This window comes from Alligator mississippiensis, chromosome 1, assembly GCF_030867095.1.
Source record: "Alligator mississippiensis isolate rAllMis1 chromosome 1, rAllMis1, whole genome shotgun sequence".
NCBI classification, from domain to species: Eukaryota; Metazoa; Chordata; order Crocodylia; family Alligatoridae; genus Alligator; species Alligator mississippiensis.
In genome coordinates, this window is record NC_081824.1 from 199,667,505 (window position 1) to 199,690,137 (window position 22,633).

General features: G+C 45.3%; 1 protein-coding gene across 6 annotated transcripts in view; it reads left to right on the plus strand.

Moving 5' to 3' along the window:
• The window catches only part of TTC7A (tetratricopeptide repeat domain 7A), a 260,649-nt gene that overhangs the window by 14,629 nt on the left and 223,387 nt on the right, over positions 1–22,633 (plus strand). For all 6 annotated transcript variants that reach the window (XM_006268496.4, XM_019485343.2, XM_019485340.2 and 3 more), the window contains 2 exons: positions 15,915–16,045; positions 17,942–18,063. In XM_006268496.4, coding sequence (XP_006268558.3) covers positions 15,915–16,045; positions 17,942–18,063 — 253 coding nt within the window. The remainder of the gene's footprint in view (positions 1–15,914; positions 16,046–17,941; positions 18,064–22,633) is intronic.

The window sequence follows — 22,633 nt, forward strand, 5'->3', positions numbered from 1 at the left end:
GCTCCACTTCTTCTGCATGAATTTGTTACTGCTACTGTTCCTAGAACTGACCTTCTGCATTCTGGTGTTTCTGGGTTGGGAAATTATTGCATGGTGCAGTGCTGCAGGGCAGACTCCAAGGGTGTGGATAGACAGTCAGATTAAAAGGGCAGTGGCATTTACTTCATGTCAGTCAGCTGTTCTGCACTGTTTTGTATGTCTGTTTCTATCCTGCAGTAAGTGGAAGTTATAGTGAGACACATTCACCCTAAACAAAACAGGGAGAAATTACTGGGTTTTGTTTCTACTTCCTACGGCATTAAGCAGTTACAATCTATTGGTTGGTCTGGATAATTTTTCTGTTTGTCCATATAGTTAGACCAGAGGTGTCAGAAGTACAGCCTGTGGGCCAGATCCAGCCCCTGGAGCTTCTATAACCTGGCAGGCCACTGGAAATTAGGGAGCATGGCTGGGGGGAGTGCCCTCAGCCCCTGGTGGACATGGCAGGAGGGTGAGTGAAGGCTGATGTAGCCCTGGTTACTCTCCAGCCATTTTGCTTGTAGCCATTGCTGAGGCCTTACTTCCTTGGCTGCTGGCCCTGCTGCTGCCCCATGCTATGCCATGTGTCTTATGCCAGAGCTAGTCGCTAGAGCTACTGCCCTGTCCTAAGGCACATGATGGCAGCTCTGACTCCAGCCCAGGACACATGGTAGGAACTGGAACTGCACCACATGCCCTGTCCTGGAGATGCCACTGGGTAGTCTGGAGGAGCTGCTGCAAAGCTGGATCAGGAAAATTTAAGGCTTAGTGTTCCAAGTGCTGGAAAACTCATCTAAGGCTTTTCAATGTGTTATCATTAATTAGTTTGCCACTGCAATACAATGGGGATCTTGGGTCTAGTGTGTCTGCGGGTATAAAAATGCACAGAAAAAAAAAAAAACAATGTCAAAATTCTTGAGTGGGCGCTTACCCCAAGTCAGTATGAAATAATAAGTGTTCAAGTTGTTTATAAATGCTGGGGTTTGAGTAGTGTAACAGTGACAGAAGTAATGATGGGTCAAGGTACTTTTAGAATCTAAGCTCTCTATATGTGCTGCTTCCAAGCCCCATCCATTGAGGCGGAAGGAGCAGAAGGAAAGTGATGCTAGGCCTTGTTTAACATACAGGGTCTCGACTCTTCATAATTCCCTCTCAGTTTAGCAAGGACTAGTCCTTACACTCTTCCTCTGATTACTTAGTGGGTTTCTCTTTTCAGCAAGAATGCATTTGGTATGACTCTTTATTTCTGGAAGCCTCTACCATGTTGCACATGCTGTATGGTGAAAGTGATTCTGCTTGTTGCTGTTGCGAAAAGAGGGTTAAGCAAGCAAGTGCATCAAAAGCCAAGTTCATTCTCATTTCACTTCTGATTTGCTTGGCCACCTGTGTTGTCATCTTCTTCCAGCGTGTGGTGCTCTGAGGCCCAGTCACACCAGGGAAGGAAAGAGCAGTTTCTAGTGATGCTTTCTGGTGTGTAGTCACTATCTACTGTCTAGAACAGGATAGCTGATAAGTTCTTTTAGCTTTCAAAGCTATTTTGTAGCATTGAGCCATCAGTCTCTTGCTGCATTTTGTCAGCTTCAGCCTAGACTTTCAGTAAACCTAGATTTGTATTTCTGTCATGACTCGCATCTAGGACCTAAATGCTTCTTAAACATGGATCCCAGATGGTTTAAAGGCCACACTCCTAAGAGAATGCTGACAAAAGCTAGTAGTGTGGATTAGGCCTATGTCTAAAGGTCTTTCTCCAAACACCTCTCTGTCAGTGCTTACGCCATGTGAGCAACGTGGCTTCTGACCCTCAGCTTAGTTTTAGAAAAAAAACTTCTGATTTTTATATTTCCTGCCTCTCTCTTGGTCTTTTTAAATTGCCAAGAATGTGGGATTATGGGAGATCATCTGCTTGGGAGCATGTTGTTCCTGTTGCAGCTGCTCACATTTGGTTCCTTACACTCCATAGGTAATTATGGTGACAATAATGCTTTGCATTTACATAACCTTTATTGTCTTGACATCATCAAATCTCTTTAGAGAGGGAGAGTAAGTACCATTAGGCCTTTGGTTATATGTAGATAAATCAAGATACAGGAAGTCCAATGACTGTGCCAAGCTTATATAGCAAGGCTGCCAAATGCATCTGGCCCTGTAGGCCAGATGAGCATTGCTGGGCCAGTCTGCAGTCTGGACTGGGCTCACCAGAGTCAGCAAACAGGACTATGGCACAGCATAGTGTAGTGTGCTTCCTGTGCCAGACCCCTGGGTCGTACGCAGCGCACATAGCTCTGGGGTGCTTAATGACTTGCACTGCAGGTGGCACATGGGCAACCAGTGCTACACATAGCTTGGGGGGATGAGGGGCAGGGGAAGCAGGGGCTGGCACAGGATGTGTGCTGCACCCTGCCAGACCAGCCCAGGAATGAGCCATGCTGGAGTCAGCTCACAGGGCTGGCTGGGTGGGGCACAGCATGAAGCACATGCCCTGTGCTGGGCCTCACTGGGCCACATCCAGTACCTGTGGGCCGGATCATATGGTTTCATGGGCCGCATGTCTGACACCCCTGTTAGAAAGCAAGTCAGTGATGGAATCAAAAAAAAAAAAAGAGCAACCAAATCTCTTGACTCCCTGTGCCTTGCTGCTGTCAGTTAAAATCATGATAAACACTTGCAGGAGAATGGCAGAATGATGGTTCCTGGACCAAAGAAAGTGAAAAACCTTTCAATTTGTCTTTAGAGAACAGGGTGGGGCTAGAACCTGTTTGGGGCCCAGTGTGGGAAAGGAAAAGAAGTATGTCCACATGGCTTAAATTAGGAATGTGAAAGGTTAAATAATCATTTAACCTTTAGTTTACCGGTTATTGTTTAGCATGGGATGGGTCGCAGTCTGGTAGGGAAGGGGGGTGGGGAGGGAAAACAGTTAGTGTCCCAGCAGGAACCCAAAGGTGGCAGGGCAGGCAGGCAGAAGGGAGGGAGGGGGAGGGGGACTAGTATTTATAAATTGTGAAACAAAAGGAAAACAGCAAGTGGCCTGAGCAATTAACCGCTCATTCACAGGTGCTCCCTCCCTCCCAGCACTTCAAGTTTGCCCTGAACTGGAGGAGCCCATGGTGGCTGGACAATGGTGAAACCACGCTATGAGGGATAACTGAGGGATGAGGCATTTTGTTGGCAACACTTGATTTATTTGTCATTTTTGTTTGGCAGAAACATTTTAAATCTCATTGGACATTTGGGAGAAAGGATATCTTAGTTCTAGGTCTGGCTCATGCTTACAAATTATAATGTTTATAACAATGCAAGTAAAAAGTTTTGGGTTTTTTCAGGGATGGTGCCATGGTCATAGGGAGAAAATTAAGTAAAAGTCCTCAAATAGCAGTAGTTATGCTGGATAGCAGAATAAGCCATATATTATAAGTCTTTTTATAGTGATATGACTGGGGAGGGTGAGGTGTGCATCATGTACAACTGTTCTGGTACAGTTGAAGGGAAAACTTTAAATCCCTTAGCTTCAGCATCTCTTCTTCTTCTGTTAAAGAGTACAGGGTCACAATCCACATCTCCTGAACCCCTCCAGCATAGTTCTAGGAGGTCAGACTTAAAAAAAAACAAAACAAAAAAACAAAAACCCTAAAAACCAGAGTTTACCTTTAAAAAAAAAAAATTAAAAATAGGAAAAAACCATAGCACTGCAAACTGCCTTCTTATACTGCTGTAGCAAGCTGGCTAGCAGAGACTTTCAGCAGACTGCATACATTTGGCTGCAGCATTCTGCAGGCTTGCAAGGGCTACAGCCCAGCTGCAGGCAGTTGGGAGTGATTATGGGCTGCCTAGGAGGACTGGGCTATCTGAGAGAGATGCTTATTAGCTGGCCACAGGAAGATAAAGGCTCCCAGGGAAAGGAGTTGGGGGGGCACAGGGGGGAGTGAGAGACTGGGAAGAGAGGAGCCAGGCTAGCAGCTGCTTCCAACCCTCACAACCCTGGGTCTTTTTTCAGACCCCGAGGAATAGCCTTTTAACTTAGCCTTTCCCTGGGAGCCTTTTAACTTTCTGTGGCTAACTAATTATCTTTCTCAGCTGGCCTAGTCCTCCTAGGCAGCCTGTAATCAATGCCAACTGCCTTCTGCTGGGTTGTAGCCCTTTGCATCCAGCAGAATGCTACAGCTGAATGTGTGCAGTCTGCTGCAAGCCTCTGCCAGCCAGCCTGCTACAGTCTCTCAATAAACAAAGAATAGACAGAAACTCAATTCTTCTAAAATCTTTTGCAGGGGACCTTTGCTGAACCCACCATTTGCATTCCTCTTGTGAGGGCTGGGTTCACTGTTGCAGTCCAGAAGTGAGTCTTGCTATTGGTTAGACTATTTTTTACACATGGACTATAAGCTCTGGGTGGAGACCACTTCTTTGTGTTTGTACAGTGCGCATAACATTAAATTGGACTCTGATTCAGGTATATTTGCCCTGTCAGTGATTAGGTATTTGGTGTGCTTCTCTCATTCTTTCATTATTTATATGACTTGTTTTTCTGTTGTGTTTGGGTTTTGGGATTTTTCTGCCTTCAGCTGTCCCTGCCTCTCATCCTTTTTTCCTTTGTGTTTTATTTCTCTAATTTTAAGTGCATTAAGAATGATTTGTCCTCGTGTGCTGCTACTGAGTATCACACAGGTCAGAAAGCACAGAAGTGTGAAGATGAGAACCATACCCTAGAAATGCAGTATCATTTGGTATTCACAAATGGATATATCCTTCCTTCCTGTGTGGAAAGCCAGAGCCTTGCTGGTGTTGGAAAGATCTCCAGTCTTATGCCATAACCCAACAGCTGATAGGGATGGTGGTATGATCCCTTGTGGTAATTCTGACATTAGCAAATATTCACAAGCAGCAGCACATGCATAAATCGGCTGCTGGATTTGCCTGAATCCAAGGTAACTTCAAATTTAGGATGTCCCTTCCTTCGTAATTAGATTTTAGACATGGAAAAACTTTGTTATAATTTTCCACATCTAGACTCCAATTACTGGGGGGTCATCTTAAACTTATACCTCCCTTCTTCCCTGTTGTGGCAGGTAACATAGTGGTGGAGGCAACAGGCCAGACCCCTGCCACTTGTCCCTCCATACCTATGCCAGACCCCCTCCACTCTCTGAGGCAGTCAGCAGAAGCACATACTCAGCTCAGCCCCGGCCTCCCTCACCCCCTTCTTCCTCCTGAAGCCTTCTCATCCACCTCTTATCGCTCTATGCCTGTACCTGCCCTCCTTACCTTTTGCTGCAGCTGTGCTCTGCTCTGAGGCACTCAGCAGCAGCACAACCGCAGCCCAGCCAGACTGGGGACAGGATGCAGTAGCTCCTGGCTGGGTGGCTTTAGAGCCGGAGGGACCAGAGCCTGAGCAGAAGGTAAGCAGGGGAGGGAAGCAGGGCATATGGGGGCATGCACAGACATGAGGAGTGAAAGGAGTTGGGGCCAGGTTGCAGGTTCCCTCTTGCCTGCCAAACAAGTTATTCCAGCCTCAGGTGGGTGGCAGTTCACCTCTGGCTTCGGTTTGGGGTGGAGGGCCAGAGCTGGAGCTGAGCCGTTGCCTGTCCCAGGCTGGTACTTGAATCTAAGATGAGGCTTCCCCCCCATGCCAACTGGGGAGAAAAACTTAATTTTGGATGCAAGTAAATACAGTATTTCATTTTTGGTCTCTTACCTGAGCCCCGTGGTTGTCCCTAATGCTTTAAATTCAGATAACATGGTATATAGATACATACATTCAGAGTTATGCTATGATGAACAAAGGGGCATATATGCCAGGCTCTTGATTTCTAAATTGCAAGATAATTGCAGTTCCTTATAGGTAGTGTTAATCTGCCCACCCCCTTCCACTTGCTCCCCTGCTCTCTCAGCTCCTTGTAAGGTCAGGAGGAAGACGTGGCCTTGCAGCATGCTGTAGGAATACAATTTAGATTGTAATGACCCAAGATGAGGTGAGGATTTGAGACTGACTCTTCCTTCATCTCACGTGTCCCCAGGGAACAGACTGCTGTAGCCACAGCCAGGGAAAGAGGTGATTCATTATTTTTAGGCCCCTAGTAGTTTTAAAACCACTCCAGAGACTTGCAGGCACTCAAGATACTACTTAGGGCATGAAATCTGCTTGTGAACAGAAATATAATTTAATAAGCAAGTGCTTATTAAATTCTGTGCCAGCTGTGTTTTCCAGATGAAGACTTGGCCCCATAAGGAGGGTGGTGCAGTATCTAATCAGGACTAGAAGGACACAGCTGGCTGTTTAGAAAACTTTCATCCCAGAGAAATGTTTGCCACCTCCCGGCCACACAGAGGCTTTATGAAACTGCTGGCTAAGCTGTAGCTGTCACCTGCTTTTCCAACAGCAGTTGAGCAGTTAAGAATGACCAGTATAAAATATCAACAACAAAAAAAGGCAGAGTGAAAATACCAAGGTAACATATTGGGAATAAAGGGTAAGCTAATGAAAGAAGCAAGTAGACTGGGAACACTGAGTTCTGGTCCTCAGTCTGTCACTAATTAACTGTAACTTGGGACAAGTCACTAATTTCCCAGGCTACATTTTGGGTTTTTTTATGAAAAAACTACAACTTTAAAGGACTGTTGAGACTTGAAGATTTTTAAGTTTTTGCCATACGCTCCTGCTTCTTAACTTTGATACCTTCAGAGAAAAAGTGGTATTAGTTGTACTCAATCTAAAAAGACAATACACACAATATTTGTGAACTTTTCTGGCAGATTATATATATGAAAATATTTATGCCAGTAAGTTTAATGAATGATCAAAGTAAACATTGCTTTGGTGCAATACTTATGCTAGACTAAATTTTTTCTTTTTTTCTTGTAAGAAAGACATGCTAAGAGTGAGTGGATGTTGCAGCAAATGTTCTAGTTATAGATATCACTTTTGTCTTGTTCTTCTATGCTGTTCTCTTTAGTGCCAAAAGCATTGTACTCAGTTGCTCAGAAAGGGAATGTGGAGACTGATGTACTGCTTAAATGTATATATTATTCTTGCCAGGATTCTCAACTGTTTGTTTCAGCCTGTAGTGGAACTAATCTCAGTTTTTGATTGATCTTGCTGAAGCTCAGCTAGGTTGCTTAGAAAGGTAATGGGATCTAGCAAATCAACAATTTAAGGGCTAAACTCCCAGGGTGCTTGTAGCTGCGGCACAAATTTGTGCTGGAAACTTGTAACTCAGCACATGCATTGGAACATGCACTTTGGTGTGGGGCAAATTGTCCCACTTGGGACAAACTGACCCTATCCTACTCCTCCCAGATCTTCAGGCAGGGGGAGGTAGAGGAACTGGGACCAGTTCTTGCCCCAGCAGTATAAAAAGCTACCCTCATGAGCTTCTGAGGCCCAGCCAGTTAGTATCTGGGGACTCAAGCCCCTTGTGCCAGCTGGACTGCTGAAGCAGCCCTAACCTAGAGTGGCCTCTGCACCCTCTACTTACTGTACTAGTCTAGCAGTGGGGGCTGCTGCCTGGCTATGACCTGCTGCCACCTGCGACAGTATCTAGCTCCTTGGACCTGCGGCCCCATGTCTGCACGCTTGTCAGATCCAAACAGGGACCACATGACTGCCTGGGCTGTGGTATGGGCACTGCAGCAGAGCCATCTTCACCTCTGGGCCAGCTGCCAGTGGGCCGTGGCTGCACAGTTGGTCTTTGTGCGGCACTTCTGTCATGTCTTCTGGTGCCCCCACTATGCCATCTGGGCAGCTATTGCCCGGAATATGTGCTCATTGCGGTGGCCCACTTTGAACTGTTGAAGCATGTCCTCCTGCCCCTAATTTGTTTGCCCTCTAGCTGGGTCCCTGGTGCCAGCCCTGGGCAGGCTTACTGCCTTTTTTGGTTTTTTTATACTGGTCATTCTTTGGTGTTTTATCCTAGTCGTCCTTGCCTCACCATCAGGGATCCTGGTGTTCCCTGTTAAAAAAAAATGCGACTTCTCTGATAAAAAAACCTCCAAATTCTCTCATTAATATACTCCAAATCCACATTCTTCCACAATTAAAATGAAACACCACTATATATAGAGAAAGAGATCAGATGGGCAATGTTTTATTGATATATTTACAATTTTTAAAGCAGTTTGGAAGCCTATCAGTGTCTCTGTCATCATAATAAAATAAATTCAAATATCTATACACTTTGGCACTTCCTTTTGGGGTTTTTTTTTCATAGAAGAATCAGAGCAGCCCCTGCCAGCTTCGCTCACCAGGATGTGGGGACAGCTTCAGCTGGACCCTCAACTGCTTTGTGGCACTAAGCAGTACTGATATGCTGGTGCCCTGCCCATTCCCTTGCTCCTCATTCCCTACCCACAGTCCCACGAGCGCCCCTCACTTCTGACACACAGCCCCTGCCTACTTCCCATGCACTCTCTCCCAGCAGCAGTTCCCTCACTCAGCACCAGGATATCCGTCCAGCTGCAGCTGTTCCACCCACTGCTTTGTGGCTCTGAGCAATGCCAGCCTTTGTGCTTGTGCCTAGGCCCCAGTTATCCCCATGCTGTTCCTGGGAAACTCTTGACTGGGGCTCAGGGCCCCGGCTAGGCAAGTCCCTTCCCTTCCAGGCTGGCCTCCCCCTGCACAGGCTGCTCTAGGGGGGCTTCAAGCCCTGCTCTGGTGGCTACTTTTACCTGGAGCACCTCCCCTCCCCCCACCCAATCTCTCTTTCACACACCCCTGGACCATCACATATACCGATAGACCTTGCTGCCACCTCATTCATGCCCTGCCCATCACATTCCCCAAGTGGCTCCTGGGACCAGGAGACCCCCAGGCTGGGGCTGCATGTTCCAGCACCAGTGTGGCCACGGAGCAGGGGTGCAGTGAGGCAGTTGCCCCTGCAGCCGTCACTCTTGCCAGCAGGTCCTGTCCAGTCTGGTGGCTGGGTATGCAGGGTGTGATATTTTGCGGGGGCATGTGGGGTTTGCAGTGGAGAGGGTAGGTGTGTGTGGGGTTTGTGGGGGAATGTTTGGGGTTGATGGATTGATTGGGGGGGGTGTTTGGGGTTCCTGGGTGCTTTGGGGGGGTTAGGGGTTTGTGGGGGGTGGATGTGTGGGGGTTTTGGGTGTGGGTTTTGTAGGGATGGTTTGAGAGGGGGTGTTTATGGGTGGATTGGGGGCATTTGTGGGGGGGGCGCCACATGCCTGCCTCTCCTCCCCCCCTTCCCCTCCCCCCAAGTTGTGGCAGCAGCCAGCAATGGACCCTCTGAGCACTCATGTCTGCCATGTGGAGGCAGGTGCCAACCCAGTCTGATGACATGTGGCTCCTACTTGCAGTGCCAGGAGCTCTGGGTAGCGACAGGGGCCGGCCCGGTCCTGCCCTGCTTGAAGGCATGTACCAGTGGACTGGGCCAGCTCCATGCACCATGTATAGCCCCCAGGACTCAGGCAGTGCTGCGTGCCATGAGCGCCCTGAGGGTCGTCTCCTGCTGTGGGTGGCAGGGGCTGTGCACCATGTGGGGGCAAGTGAGGGACCCCTTCCACAATCACCCCACCTCTTCACAGCACACAGTCCCTGCTTACCAGAGTCACCACTGGTCCCTGCCGCAGCTTCTGGGTCCTCCTGACTCTGCTGTTGGCCTGGAGCAGAGAATGGGGTGCCAGTGCCTCCCCCTCTGGGATATGGGCACAGCTGGACCCTATGCATGGGTGCAAGGCAGCCTGCTTGGTCCAGGCCCTGGAGCAACCCAGGCCAGCTCCGAGCCACTACTGTCGGCCTTGCCCCACTTCTATGTCTTTCAGCACAGTAAGGCAGCATGCTGAAGCAGCAGGGGCATGCGGCAGGCATAGACACTCTGGTCAGGTGCTAAATCGTCTACCTGGAGGACCCAGCCTCCAGTTGCTTCTAGGCATGCTCCAGGAGCATGCATTGTGCCACTTTTTTTCTGGTGTTTTTTTTTTTTTGATACCAGGATTCCCTACTATTAAATATGCAGTGTGGAAAACTTTTTTTTAGTTTGTAGTGTGCCTTCTGCAGCATCTCAAACTGCTTTGAAATGCCACAACAAACGTGTTTTCTTGTGTGGATGTGGCCCTAGGGTCTAATCTTAGTCCTGATACTGAATTGTGTAATCTGTATATCAGTTTCTCTCCATGTAAAATGGGGAATATGGATTCAGGGGGAAGGGAGGGGAAGGGAAATGACTGGAAGCCATATATATAGTCAGGCAGAAGATAAGTAGCAACAGAAAACTGACCTTTTGAAAGCCTCTTCACAGTATAGCTGAGCCCTGGCCTTCGAGGTAAAATGGGAAATTGTAAATTGGGAGTTGCTTGCTTCCTAGTAGTATACATGTTTCTTTAAATCAAAGCCCATGGTAGAGGTGATATCTTTTATTAGACCAACTAGATTTTTGCAAAGAATTTTTTTTGCAAAAATCTACTTGGTCTAATAAAATATATCACCTCTATCACGAGTTCAGATTCCTTTTGCCTCTAGACCAGTATGGCTACAACCTGGATACTCTTCTTTAAATTCATAAAATGAGGTATACCAACTGACATCAAGTACTGTGACTTCATTCAAAAGTGATGCTTGTTTCTTACAGACAGCTGATTTTGGCTTGGTTATTTCATTATAAAATCCAAGTGTAAATAGGGCACTTGGTTCTTTTATCTCAAGGTCTAGTACTTACTTCCATCAGTCCTGCTGAGATAAAATTATATTGAGCCCTATCTTGATTCGGGCTATCTCTTAGTAAAAGCCCTTCCTTTTTTCCTGTGGAGGGTAAGTAGACTAGTGGGCATAGGCCCTGGAAATTCTTTCAGTTTTATTTTTTTTTAAATAACTGAGTTAAAAAAATTTGATGTGGCCCAAAATTTGGATTAGCTCCACTAGTGAGAGCAGAGGTATGAATACTAGTATGGACAGGGTGCTAGATGACTGAGGTTTTTAAACTGCAGATCATTTTAGCCTGCTTAGGTCTATACCACTTTGAGGCCCTGGTAACCATGAGAGCATTGGGCGCACTAGCATTTTAGCTCTTGTTCCCCTGATGGAACTGAATTGGTGGCAGTGGTGATGTGAATTTTTTTTTAAATCACTCTCCTACCATAAAAACAACACTGGAAGATAAGGTCAGTAGATCCTTAAACCAGAGGAAGCTGACTAAAATATCAGTTATCAAGATGAATAGGAGGATGGAGCTGAACTGGTGATAAAGGCCCTATATTTTTGTTCTGTGGAGGATCTTGTACCACGTTCTTTGGCACAATATTAGAGTACTTTCAATCAGTACCTTAACCCATATAATGCACATCACATCATGTGGGGGTTTTTTCTTCTCCCTTTCTGTCCAAGTGGAAAATTCTGTGTGCAGTGTAGTGCATGCGTGTGTTTAAATAAACTCTGTGTGCTGCTCTGAAATATCCAAATCGCAGTGTTGGTTCTGGATTTAAGACCGAGAGGTCCACCCCCCACCTACCCCCGGGCCGACCACGACCTCTCCATTCGATAATAGGCAAATTTATTGATACAAAGTGATAACAAGAAAGAAGCAATACAAACAATCAAGCAATTCTATATATATATACCAAATTCTAGAGCTGTCATCAGAATCAAAGTACATCTGGCCAGGACAGTCTCCACTCTGAGGCTCTTTCTTAGGTGTCAGATGTCAGCATGCCAGCAGTCTGGAGGTGGGATACTGAGGCCCACACCCCCCGCCAGTGGGTTGGATGAGATGAACTGGTGGAGTGTCCTCTGTCCATGGTGGCCTCAGGGACCCTTCCTGGGGAACAGGGATGGGAAGGAATGGGGAGGAGGTGGGGCCCTTTGTTACTCTCAAGTCTCTGCTTTTGTATTCTCCTTCCCTCCTGATAACACTTCATCCATGACTATTGCTGGTTGGTTGTCTCTCTCTGGTCCTCATAGTCCACGTAGCTTATCACATGTACGCATACTAATTTAATCTGTTCCCCCAAAACCAGGACTCAGCGGCCCCCTGCTCTGGGGCGGGTATCACTATCTTATGTTACGGGCAGTGTAGAATATGTATTCCAAGCTCCCAGACTGTTTTTCAGACTGTGTCCTTTAAATATCATTTCTAAGCCAAAAGCAGGACCTGACATTGTCAGTAGGGACCTACCTAAATCGTGGTGGAAGTACGCTGTTCAGTAGCTCCTTTAACCTTGCTCCTTTTGTCATACCTGTGCCCCCTCCCTCTAGTCACTGATCGATGGAGCAGCCCTAGTGGCCCTACCACTGACCCCTGATTACCCGGGAGGCAAAAACCATTATTTTAAATACGCTGTGGTTTTTGCCTCCTGTTGCTGATTGAGGGGCTCTGGTGACCCTGCTGCTCACTGCTGATTAGCCAGGAGGCAAAAATCACAGCATATTTAAAATATTGGAGTGTATCTCTGCTCTTGCTCTGTGGAGGACAGAATCAGTTGAAGCATTAATTAGAAGAAACCTGTCCATATTTTTTGATTTGTCCACATGGCCAAAGTACTACCAGTGGCATGTGCTCTATCCTTGGTGTGTGCCAGGAATGGTGGGATTTGAGCAACAATCTGTAGGCCTTTCACAGTAGCATAACTAAGGTGGGGTAACTGGGGCAGGAGCCCTGGGTGCCAACTTAAGTCAGGGCACCAAAATAATAACTGATGTTTCAACCATGCGACTGCCCCACTATGTCTGCTGTTCCAGATACCCAGCTACTCTGTTACGCCTCTCTGTTTTGCTGCTCCATGGGAAGTGTGGAGTAGGCTACTGTGTGTCCTCAAAAGATATGTTTGCACTGCAGATATGTTTGCACTGTACCATGGATTCATAGATTGTAGAGTCGGAAGGGACCTCAATGGATCATCGTGTTCGACCCCCTGCCCCTGGCAGGAAAGAGGACCGAGGTCAGATGACCCCAGCCAGGTGACTAGCCTCCTCTTGAAGACCTCCAAGCTAGGTGATAGCACCACCTCTCTTGGAAGCCCATTCCAGATTCTGGCCACCCTTACTGTGAAAAATGTCTTCCTAATATCTAACCTAAATCCACTCTCAACTAGTTTACACCCATTATTCCTAGTCACTCCCTGGGGCGCCTTAGTAAACAGCGCTTCCCCTAATCCCCGTTGACCTCCCCTAATAAATTTATAGGCGGCCACAAGATCTCCCCTCAGCCGTCTCTTGTGAAGGCTGAAGAGATTCAGCTCTCTCAACCTCCCCCCGTAGGTTCTATCATGAAGGCCACTAATCATGTGAGTGGCGCTCCTCTGGACCCTCTCTAGATGCCCTGCATCCCTCTTGAAGTGCGGCGCCCAAAACTGAACACAGTACTCCAACTGCGGCCTGACCAGTGCTGCATAGGGGGGGAGCATCACCTCCTTTGTTCTATTAGTCATGCACCTGCTAATGCATGACAAGGTGCGATTGGCCTTGTTGATGGCCTTGTTACACTGCCGGCTCATGTTCATCTTGGAGTCAGTTATGACTCCACTGCATCCGCTTGGTTGTACTGGTGCTAGTTGCTGTTGTCCAGTTGTGTATTGCTTACATAACCTATATATCCATGTACATAGGGACTCTAGGGCTGAATGCAGTATAAGAACACATATAGAAGAGACTAGAATCGGTGTGTGTTGGAGGGGAGCAAAGGATATGAAGCCAGTTAAGGATCTGGTGATAAAGGGCATTCATGTAGGAAGAATGGCAGCTGGCCTTGGTTAATGCATTCTTTGTTTGTCACAGGGCTGGATAGTGCAAGAAAGGATTTAAATACATGATACACAAAAATCCTTCTCTTTGGCAGGGAGAACAATCTTTAGGTTAAAGCAGAGGTATCAAACTCATCAGGCCCTCCCTGCTGAATGAGTAGCACAAGACCAGTCTGTGGGCTTGTTCTGACATGGGTGTTGCATGAAGCATGTGCATCAAACTAGTCCTGTGCATTGGTGTGCAAGTAGAGTCCAAGACCCTCAGGCAGCACTGTGGGACAGCCTTTGACACCCCCAAATTAAAGCATTAGCCTTCAAAGTGGAAGATTTGGGTTCTCTTGCTGGCTCTGATAAAAAGTATCATATGACCTTATATCAGTCACTTGTGCATCTCCTTTTCAAAAGTGACTTCTGACTTTTCTGTGCATTTGAGTGTCCTCTTCAGGCCTCTCTTTAGAGCTGTGTTGTGTCTATTGTTCCCAACAACTTCCATTGTTGTTAATGGAGGAATAGCAATTCTGACACTCATTTCCAAAGGATTACAGGAGAGGAACTAGAGGTGCACCGAAACATCGTTTTGATATCGGATCGGTACCAAGATAAAGAAAATTGGCTGTATGAGAAATCAGCCTGATGGGGACAATAATTTGGCTGCTAAATGCTTGTGCATGCGCACAGCCACAGCGCAGCACTCGGGCATTAAGGAGCACAGCCCGGCAGCATGTAGAGCTGCTTCCAGCTGGTAAGTCCATTGTGGTGGAAGGGGAGGAGGGAGGGAAGGGGCATGAGGGGGCAGATCAACCCCCTCACCCCCCCCCCCCGTGGTGAGGGAGGGGGAAGGGGCAGGTGCTGCTTGGTGGGGTGGGACAGAGGTGCGGCTTGTTGTTGGGGGTGGGGGGCTCCTGCTGCTGCTTACACCCTGGGAGGGCACAGCAGGGGTGCGTGCCCTTGGATCTGCGTGGGGCGAGTGGGTGGGCTGCAGCTGCGGGCTGCGCTGGGCTCTTCTCACTGGGGGCTGGGGTTGGAGCAGGGGCTATGGAGTGGGGACTGTAACCACCCCAGTTTTTGCTGTAGTTCCCTCCCAGTGCCGCTGCCGCCACCTGGCTGCCTGGCACAGCCCTGGCTCAACCCCCGCATCCCCCCAAATGCTGGGACTGCAGCAGTGGTGGCGCTGGGAGCAAGGCTACAATGAAATTTAGGGTGGCTACCCCCCCTTCCATAGGCCCCGCCCTGAGCCCAGCCCCTGCTGAGAAGAGCCCAGTTCCAGCCTGCAGCTGCAACCCACCCACTCACCTCATGCAGATCTGGGGGCACATGCCCATGCTGCCAGGGTGCAAGCAGCAGTGGGAGCCACCCCCCTCCCCAATGAGCTGCGCTTCCGTCCTGTGTCCCTGCCCTCTCCCTCATTGTGGGGAGAGGGGTTGATCTGCCCCCCTTCCCTTCCACCACAACGGACTTACCAGCTGAAGGCACCTCTCTCTGCTATATCAGAAATCGGATTGGCATCGGTCAATATGCTTCCTTAAAAATCGGATATTGGGATTGGCCCCAAAAATCTCTATCAGTGCATGCCTAGGAGGAACCCAAAAGCAAAGGCACCCAAAATTTGTTGCCATCTTGGAAATGTAGCCTTAATTTTTTATACCACAGCTTACCCATGTGTCCTGTAAGACTAATATCTTCCTTACTCACAATGGTGTTTGGGGAGTGGAAAGGTGCTGTAGGGGTGTATGATACTACTCTTATAAGAAGTGGCTATGAGCCAGTCAGTGCATTTTGTGTCGGGTGACCATAAGGAAATCTGGGATGCTGCCCCCTCCTCTGTGCTTCACCCCCTCTCCCGCAAGGCAGCAGCACTGATGGAGGTGGAGTGGCATGGTGTGCCAGACAGGTGGGCAGCAGCCTTCCTGGTGCACTGCATTGCTCCACTTCCCTGACAGACTGTGCCATGCACCCAGAATGCTCATTTTAATTTTCACTAACCAGCTGGGACCAGCCTGTGAAATCCAGGACTGTCCCAGCCAAACCAGGATGTTTGGTCACCCTATTTATGTGTATAGTGTTTATTGTACAACTGTTTCCACAAAATATTTCAAGCAAAGAAAAAAAAATGTATACTCAAATATTTCCTTTTGGCTGATAAATATGTGCACTGTGAAAATGGAGTATAGTAACTTTAATATTAGTGAGTCTGTGTTTAAGAAGGTGTTTCTACCTTGCAGGTCTGTCGCTAGAGCGTACACCCAATTCCATTGCCTCCCAGGCTCGCCTGTGTGAAAGAGAAGAGGAAGTCATCTCTTGTTTTGAGACAGCGTGCATTATTGCACAAGTGTATTTGCAGGAACTTGAGAAGGTAAGGAAAAGATGTGCACTAAACATCATTTATGGCTTTATTTTTTAAAAACTTTTCCTTTTAGTGAGGCTCCCAGTGGTGTGGTCATTGAAAGCTTTGAAGATCTGAAAAGAGAATTTATGCATGCTGATTAATAGATGGGAAGGAATGTTAGAAGGGCTCCCGACCATTGTATTTTTGTCAACAGTTTTGATATAAGCAAGTCTTCACCCCTTTTGGTTCCCTCTGCTGGGTACCTGAATGCTGATGCTAGGTGACTGAATTCAATGAAGGGGCAGTATTGTGATGCCTAATTCAGTAATGACTAGACTGCTCCCAACAAAGTTGTTTGAAACCTTGAATCACACTTTAGATGTACTGATCTGTTAGAAGGACCAGACAAGACATCATTGTACTAAGTGGAGGCAGGGGAGACATTACTAAATAAAAAACATATTTGTATAATATCTTTCATCCTAATTGATCCTTAAGGCCCTTTACATAAGATCTGTATCTGATGTACAAGTTGCACAGCAGATCACTTCATCCTGTGATGGCACACAATTGCCAGTGTGATGTTAACCAGAGCACTTCAGCTTCTCTGAGTGAAACTATGAGTGTAACCAAGGCAGATGAAAAGATATTAATCGATTGGAATTTGGCCAGGGCATTACTATTAACATTTTTAAAATCTTGCTTTTACAAAAAATATTATGGGCTCTCCTAAGAACATTTCATTCTGTGTGAGTACACACATGCCTTAAGTGCTTGAGCTCGAGACTTTTTGCCTTTCTGTACCCATACAACATGCGTCCCTGCTCCTCTTCATGCTCAGCACTGAGGACAGGAAGGATGGCGGACACTTCCCATTCACCAGATCCACTAAATTGTCTGCTGGTTCACAGGCTTTCTGCTGTCCTGACAGACTGCAGGTTCCCTACTTCCTGCCCATTTGCAGTGGTAGTTCTAGTGTGGAATTTTTTTTTCAATCGACTTGGATTTTTATTAGCAAATTATTTTTGTTTTTATTTCCTCTTTTGATAGTTTCTTTGTTGATGTGGGAGAGGGGAGGAAGCAGTATTAATTTCTCAGTTAGCTTAGTACTTTCTCCTAGAAAAATCCGGGCCTCCTTTTTATCTTTAAGTACTGCCCCTCCAATGGGGCCATCTCTGACAACAATGGACATTATAAGTGCCCTCCTCTCCCTTCCCCCCTAGTCATTCACCTAGGTCCAGAAAGGGAAAGAGAGGAGACTTCAAGCTAGGCTTAGTTACTTAGTATGTGCAGGAGCTGCTTTGGATCCAAAAAAAAAAAAAAGACTATCCCACTCACCTCAGGCAACCCATGGAATCTGAAAGAGTAGATTGCTTGCCCTAAAGATCATATTCGATGTCTGCACCAGAGAAGCCAGCTTCTGGTAAGGCAAAGTGAAGAGGGGTTTTGAGTGAAGGTTGTGGGGAAGGATCCAGTACTGTACTCAGTTGGGCTTGTGCCTTTTAAACATTTTGTAGACTTCGGTTATATCAAGCTGGACAAAATTATTATTATGCATTAATTGTTTTCTTTCAAGGTCCGGGGGTACATGATTTGCACAATAATTTTGCAGCTTTGCAGGATTTACTTGACTTTCTCCTTTTACATTCAGCTGAGTAGGTGCAACGTTGATGGGCATCAACATTCCAAAATGTCTGGTAATCACTTTTAAAAAATTGCCTCGAAACTTGTTTCTCATTGACCTTGAGTGGCTGTTGAATAGCCACTTCTGATACATTTGTCTGACAATATGAAAATCAAATGAGAGAGATCTGGAATTTACTGAGATTCAAAGCTTTTCTCTTTTACTTGTGAGCAGATAATAGGCTAGCACAGTTATTCTGTACTCAACACAACTTTTTTTTCCCTCTCTTCTCTTCTCAGGCCTTGAACAACACACATTCAAGAAGTATAAAAGGCAGCAGCATGACTTTCTCTGACTTTGAACTCCCTTATTTCCTGGAAGCAGCTCTACAGAGTGCATACGTGGCTCACTTAAAGAAAGGGTAGGTAGATGCAGCTATTTAATACAAACAATTTAATGCTGAATGTTACTGCACAGTGGCTTTTGACATGCCTCTGCCTGCTGCCCTGAAGCTTCTGTAACTCACTGGTTGGAATGACCCATGTCAGCTTTCCCTATCTCTGTGTAGTATAGCAACAGCTCTGGGCTGTGTTGATTTTGCTGCCGTTCTTCTATTTAAGGTAGCATAGCACCATACTTTACACTGAGACCAAAATAAAAAAGGAAAGAGCCAAAACTTCTGATCTCTGGACACAGTCATATAGAAGAATTAGGCCAACGTTGAGTGCTTGTGGCAAAATCAAATGTAGGACCTCCTCTATAGCACAATGAAACCACTGAAAACCCTTGTTGATGTCAATGAGCTTTAAATCAGACACTTAAAGCTTACAGTGAATAATTCTAAGATGGTAGCAATGCAGAGTTCATCTGTGTGAACCAGAAAGTACAGGTATACAGCTAAGAGCTTTCTTTACAGGATAAGCATGGCTGTGGTGGCTGCAAATCCAATGTTAACTTCAGCTGAGGAAAACAGTTGGATGAACCCATGTCCATAGCAATAAAAATACATTACCTATATAAACCCCTCCTTTTCTGAGGATCTGGTCATACTTTCTGAACTTGAATGCATAGATATATGTTTACAGTTCCCCCTCTGGGTACTGCAAGGTATAGGTGTCATCAACCTTTTACTGATAGAGATTGTAGCCTGGGAAGTTTATCATTTACCTCATATCAGGTGAGAAGCAGGTTTAAGATCCAGGTCTCCACCAGACCCGCATCTTAACAAGACTATATTTCTATTCTCCCCAAGTGAATCAGCTGTTGAAGTTTGTACAGATAAGTATTTTCTTCATCAAAACATTTTTTGTTTTTGTTTTGGGTTGGTTTTTCTTGATGAAACCATTTTTTTTTTTTTTTAAGATTTTGTGTAATTTTTTTTTTTGGTTAAATTTTACATCTTAATCAAAAACCTGGAGAAGATTTAGGGACCTTTCTCTTTTCCACATTTCTTCTTTTTCCAGTGGATAAGGAGGAAAAGTGAGGGAAGAAGAAAATATTGGGGGAGAATCCAGATGCTGCACAATTTTCATTTAGCTTGAAATCCTTTATATGAATTTCATGGCATTTTTTTAACCAGCCCTGCTCTTTATAAGCGTGATTTCAAATAAATCTCTGAAACTGAATGTTCATAGTACTTTTTGATCTTTTAGGTTTAACCATAATTATGTGCTTGTCTACACTCAGATTCCCCTGTAAATTTATCAATGCAAGCTAAACTGATGTAAATCAAGTTTAAACTAAAATAAGATTGCCTACATACAGCAGTTTAACTGTCATATCACACCTTCTAATTAAAGCAGCGCATCTGTGGTTATGTACCTAGGTAACAGGAAATTAGAAGTATCATCTGGATAGAAGGTGATGGGAGATGCATTTTTGTGTTTTCGGATATGCAGATGTTACTAGCCTGTTCAAGTAAACGTTTGAAACTTCTTTTTTCAAGGTCTGAGGTCTTGTTAAATGATTGCATTACAAAATGGAAGCTTATGTTTAACATATAGTATTGAGATCAGCTGGGTACCCTTAAATAAAAAGCTCTTATATTCATATTATTCAGCCTTTATTTTAATATATTTTAAATTCAGTCTAAGTATCATTTGTCAGTGCAGTGAATCCAATGGGTTGTCTTGGGGATTACTGTTAGTCCTGGTTGCTCCCTCTCTAGGTAATTTTCATAGTGTGTCATTTGAAAAAAAAATTCTGAAGCCAAAATTGATTTGTGAAATACCACATAGTTTCTGTGCTAAATTGCTGTTTTAGCAGCACAACTGTATTTGTCCTTTAGATAAGAGTTGTTTAATACTAGCCATAAACTGACTCCAAATGTACACCACAGCAGTAAAAACGCAAGGCCTTACTGTTTTCTTTAAATTGGGAATTAAAGTGAATGAAGCCAAAGAGGGGAAAATCTATAGTTCCCACTGCCATACCTAATAGTCATAATTTCATGTTGCTGCCACAAGAGGGCATATGCAGAACTTGTAAAGCACTATTAGAATAAATTCAAGTGAGGATAGGAGGGGCTTTGGATGTATTTTATGTACAAAATAAACTTATCCACCTCATGTTGCATGCCTCGAAGAAATCATTTTATTCTGTGTGTTGCTGTTATGTATGGGACTAAGAAATCAGCTGAAAGAGGCAGGCGCCCAAGCAAGCTGACGAGGGTCGAGTCGGGTATGATGTCATTTCCCACTGGCGTGCTTGTACTGTAGAATCACAAATGTTGCCTCCTAATGAGCAGAGCTGCCTAATGTCTAGTCAGACAGATGAACTAAGGATGCACCTATTGTTCTCTTGCCTTTATTTGATCCCACTGGCAACTGTCCAGATTATGGCCACAGGCACTCTCTCTCTTGCAATGTACAGTGAAAAGAGGGCCTGTTGACAAGTGAGTCCAGCCTCCCTTTCAGACGATAAAGAGCTAGCTGTAGAGACCAACAAATCCTGCAGTGGGAAGCCCCTATGCTCTTCATGTGCATTTACTTAAAATACTGTGCTGCTGAAGGCAAATCTTTTGCAGTTGTCTGCCCTTCTGCACCAAAAAAAGGCTTCCTTTGTATTGTTTCTCTAAGCGTCATTGAAATTCTGCAGATGCAAAGTGCAACCAGGCAGGTGCTGCCTCAATGTGGGAAGCAGACTGTTCTGAAGATGTTGGTGTGCAAATCTATTTATTTTTGTATGGAAAATATGTGCATACAAATTAAAATCATAATACGACTGGCTTCTGTTTTAGTTTTACCGAGGAATGGCTGCTTTAGGCCACTATACAGTATTTGCTCAGAAATCTATACATTTTTCTCCACTGGGCATATGGACCTCTTTTGACTCCTGGTCTTGCCCTAATAATTTGTTAATGTATTGTTGTTTATATAGCACCAGAAATGTGCCTGCAGTTTTGCATATGTAAAAAGGCAGAGCTAAGATTTTGCTGAAGTGATTTTTGTTGCCTTACTTCAGAACCTGAACGGGGTCTGACTTTTAGGAGGTGGGGGAGCAGGATAGATTTACACCATAGACTAACCAAAGTGTGTGTTGATTATAGCAGAAGCTGTCATGGGCTGGAGCTCACTTCCTCAGATGCTGTGAAAGAACCTGCTCAAAGCAGTGTATAAGAAGAAAAGAGATTTTTAGAAGGGGGTCCTAAGCACTTTCTGAAAAATCAGGCTCCTCAAAGCATCTCAAATAAGGTATCCAAAATTGCTTTCAAAAGCCTTGGCCTAACGTGCCTGCCAAGAAAAGTTTACAAGGTAAAATGTTTCAAAAGCCCTCAAAAGTGACTTGGTTTTCCACCTCCCTTTTTCAAAAGTCAGTTAGGTTCCTAAATTTCAAATGCTCGAGTCATTTTTGGAAATGGGTCTTAGGCTGCACTTCTGAAAATGATACCATTGCATAGTATATGTGGGCTGCCCTGCTTCTTTTCATCCAGGCTATTGCTTATCACTGACTGGCCCATGGATGTCATTTGTTTCATCAGGTGTTACTCCTATTTGCACCATGCAGCTAATAACTAGAGCCAGGGAAAATGCAGAACTCTGCCATCCTCTTTCAGTTTTTGTTGTGGTATTTATCTAATATAGGACTATATAATATATCTAATATAGTTTAGAAGCCGCCCATGTGTGTCTGTGCGATCATATGTGTAGGAAAATATAGTGACCAATGGGGAGACCTGAGGAGAGGAGCACCTAAGTAGTTTAATTTCTCCAATTTGAAGAACAAATACTAACTGCAGTGCAGATAATGTTGGCCTGTAATTTTTGGCACTGTAACTGGAAACCTCCCTGGGTGTCCCATTGTGCTGTTCCATGTGAGCTCTTTTTAAGATTGCATGCAGGGACCTCCCTTGGAGCAGCCAGAATAGCCATCCCAGACCATTACCTGTTCCCCATCCTGTTAGGGTAAATTTTACAGTGCCTTAGTATCATGCCAAATTGTATAGCTTTTGTCTCTGTTTCTTCTAGTACTGCTCAGTTCCAGATATAAAAGGTAGCACTAGCCGTGACATTTGTCTGTCTTCTTTCAGAAAAGGAGGAATGTTTTCTTATTGGCTTCTGAAGAAGGAAATATCACCTTCTGAGGCACCAGTCAATTCTTATTGTCTGTTATGATCCAGGGGGGAGGGGTGGAGGTCAGATTGCAGTGTTAGTTTCTGAACAGGAGGTGGCTCCTAATTGGACTTTAGCTGGATGTGAGAGCAGCTGGGGACAGGGGAGGAACTAGTATGGGAAAAGGAGTCCCAGTATGGAAAAGATTAAGAACTTCTAAAGTAGCAATCTGAGAGCAAGGTTGGCCTGCCTGCCTTGATACTTTTTTGGAAACACTTTTCTAGAAACAAAACCTTCCAATAAATCTTATAAAAATATAATTCTTTAAATGTAAGAAAAAATATCCAGAGACAGGAGACTGCTTTGTCTCACTCTCAAACTTGATCTAAATTTTTCACTAGAATACCAGGACGATTTCCTCATGTATGATACTGAATAAAT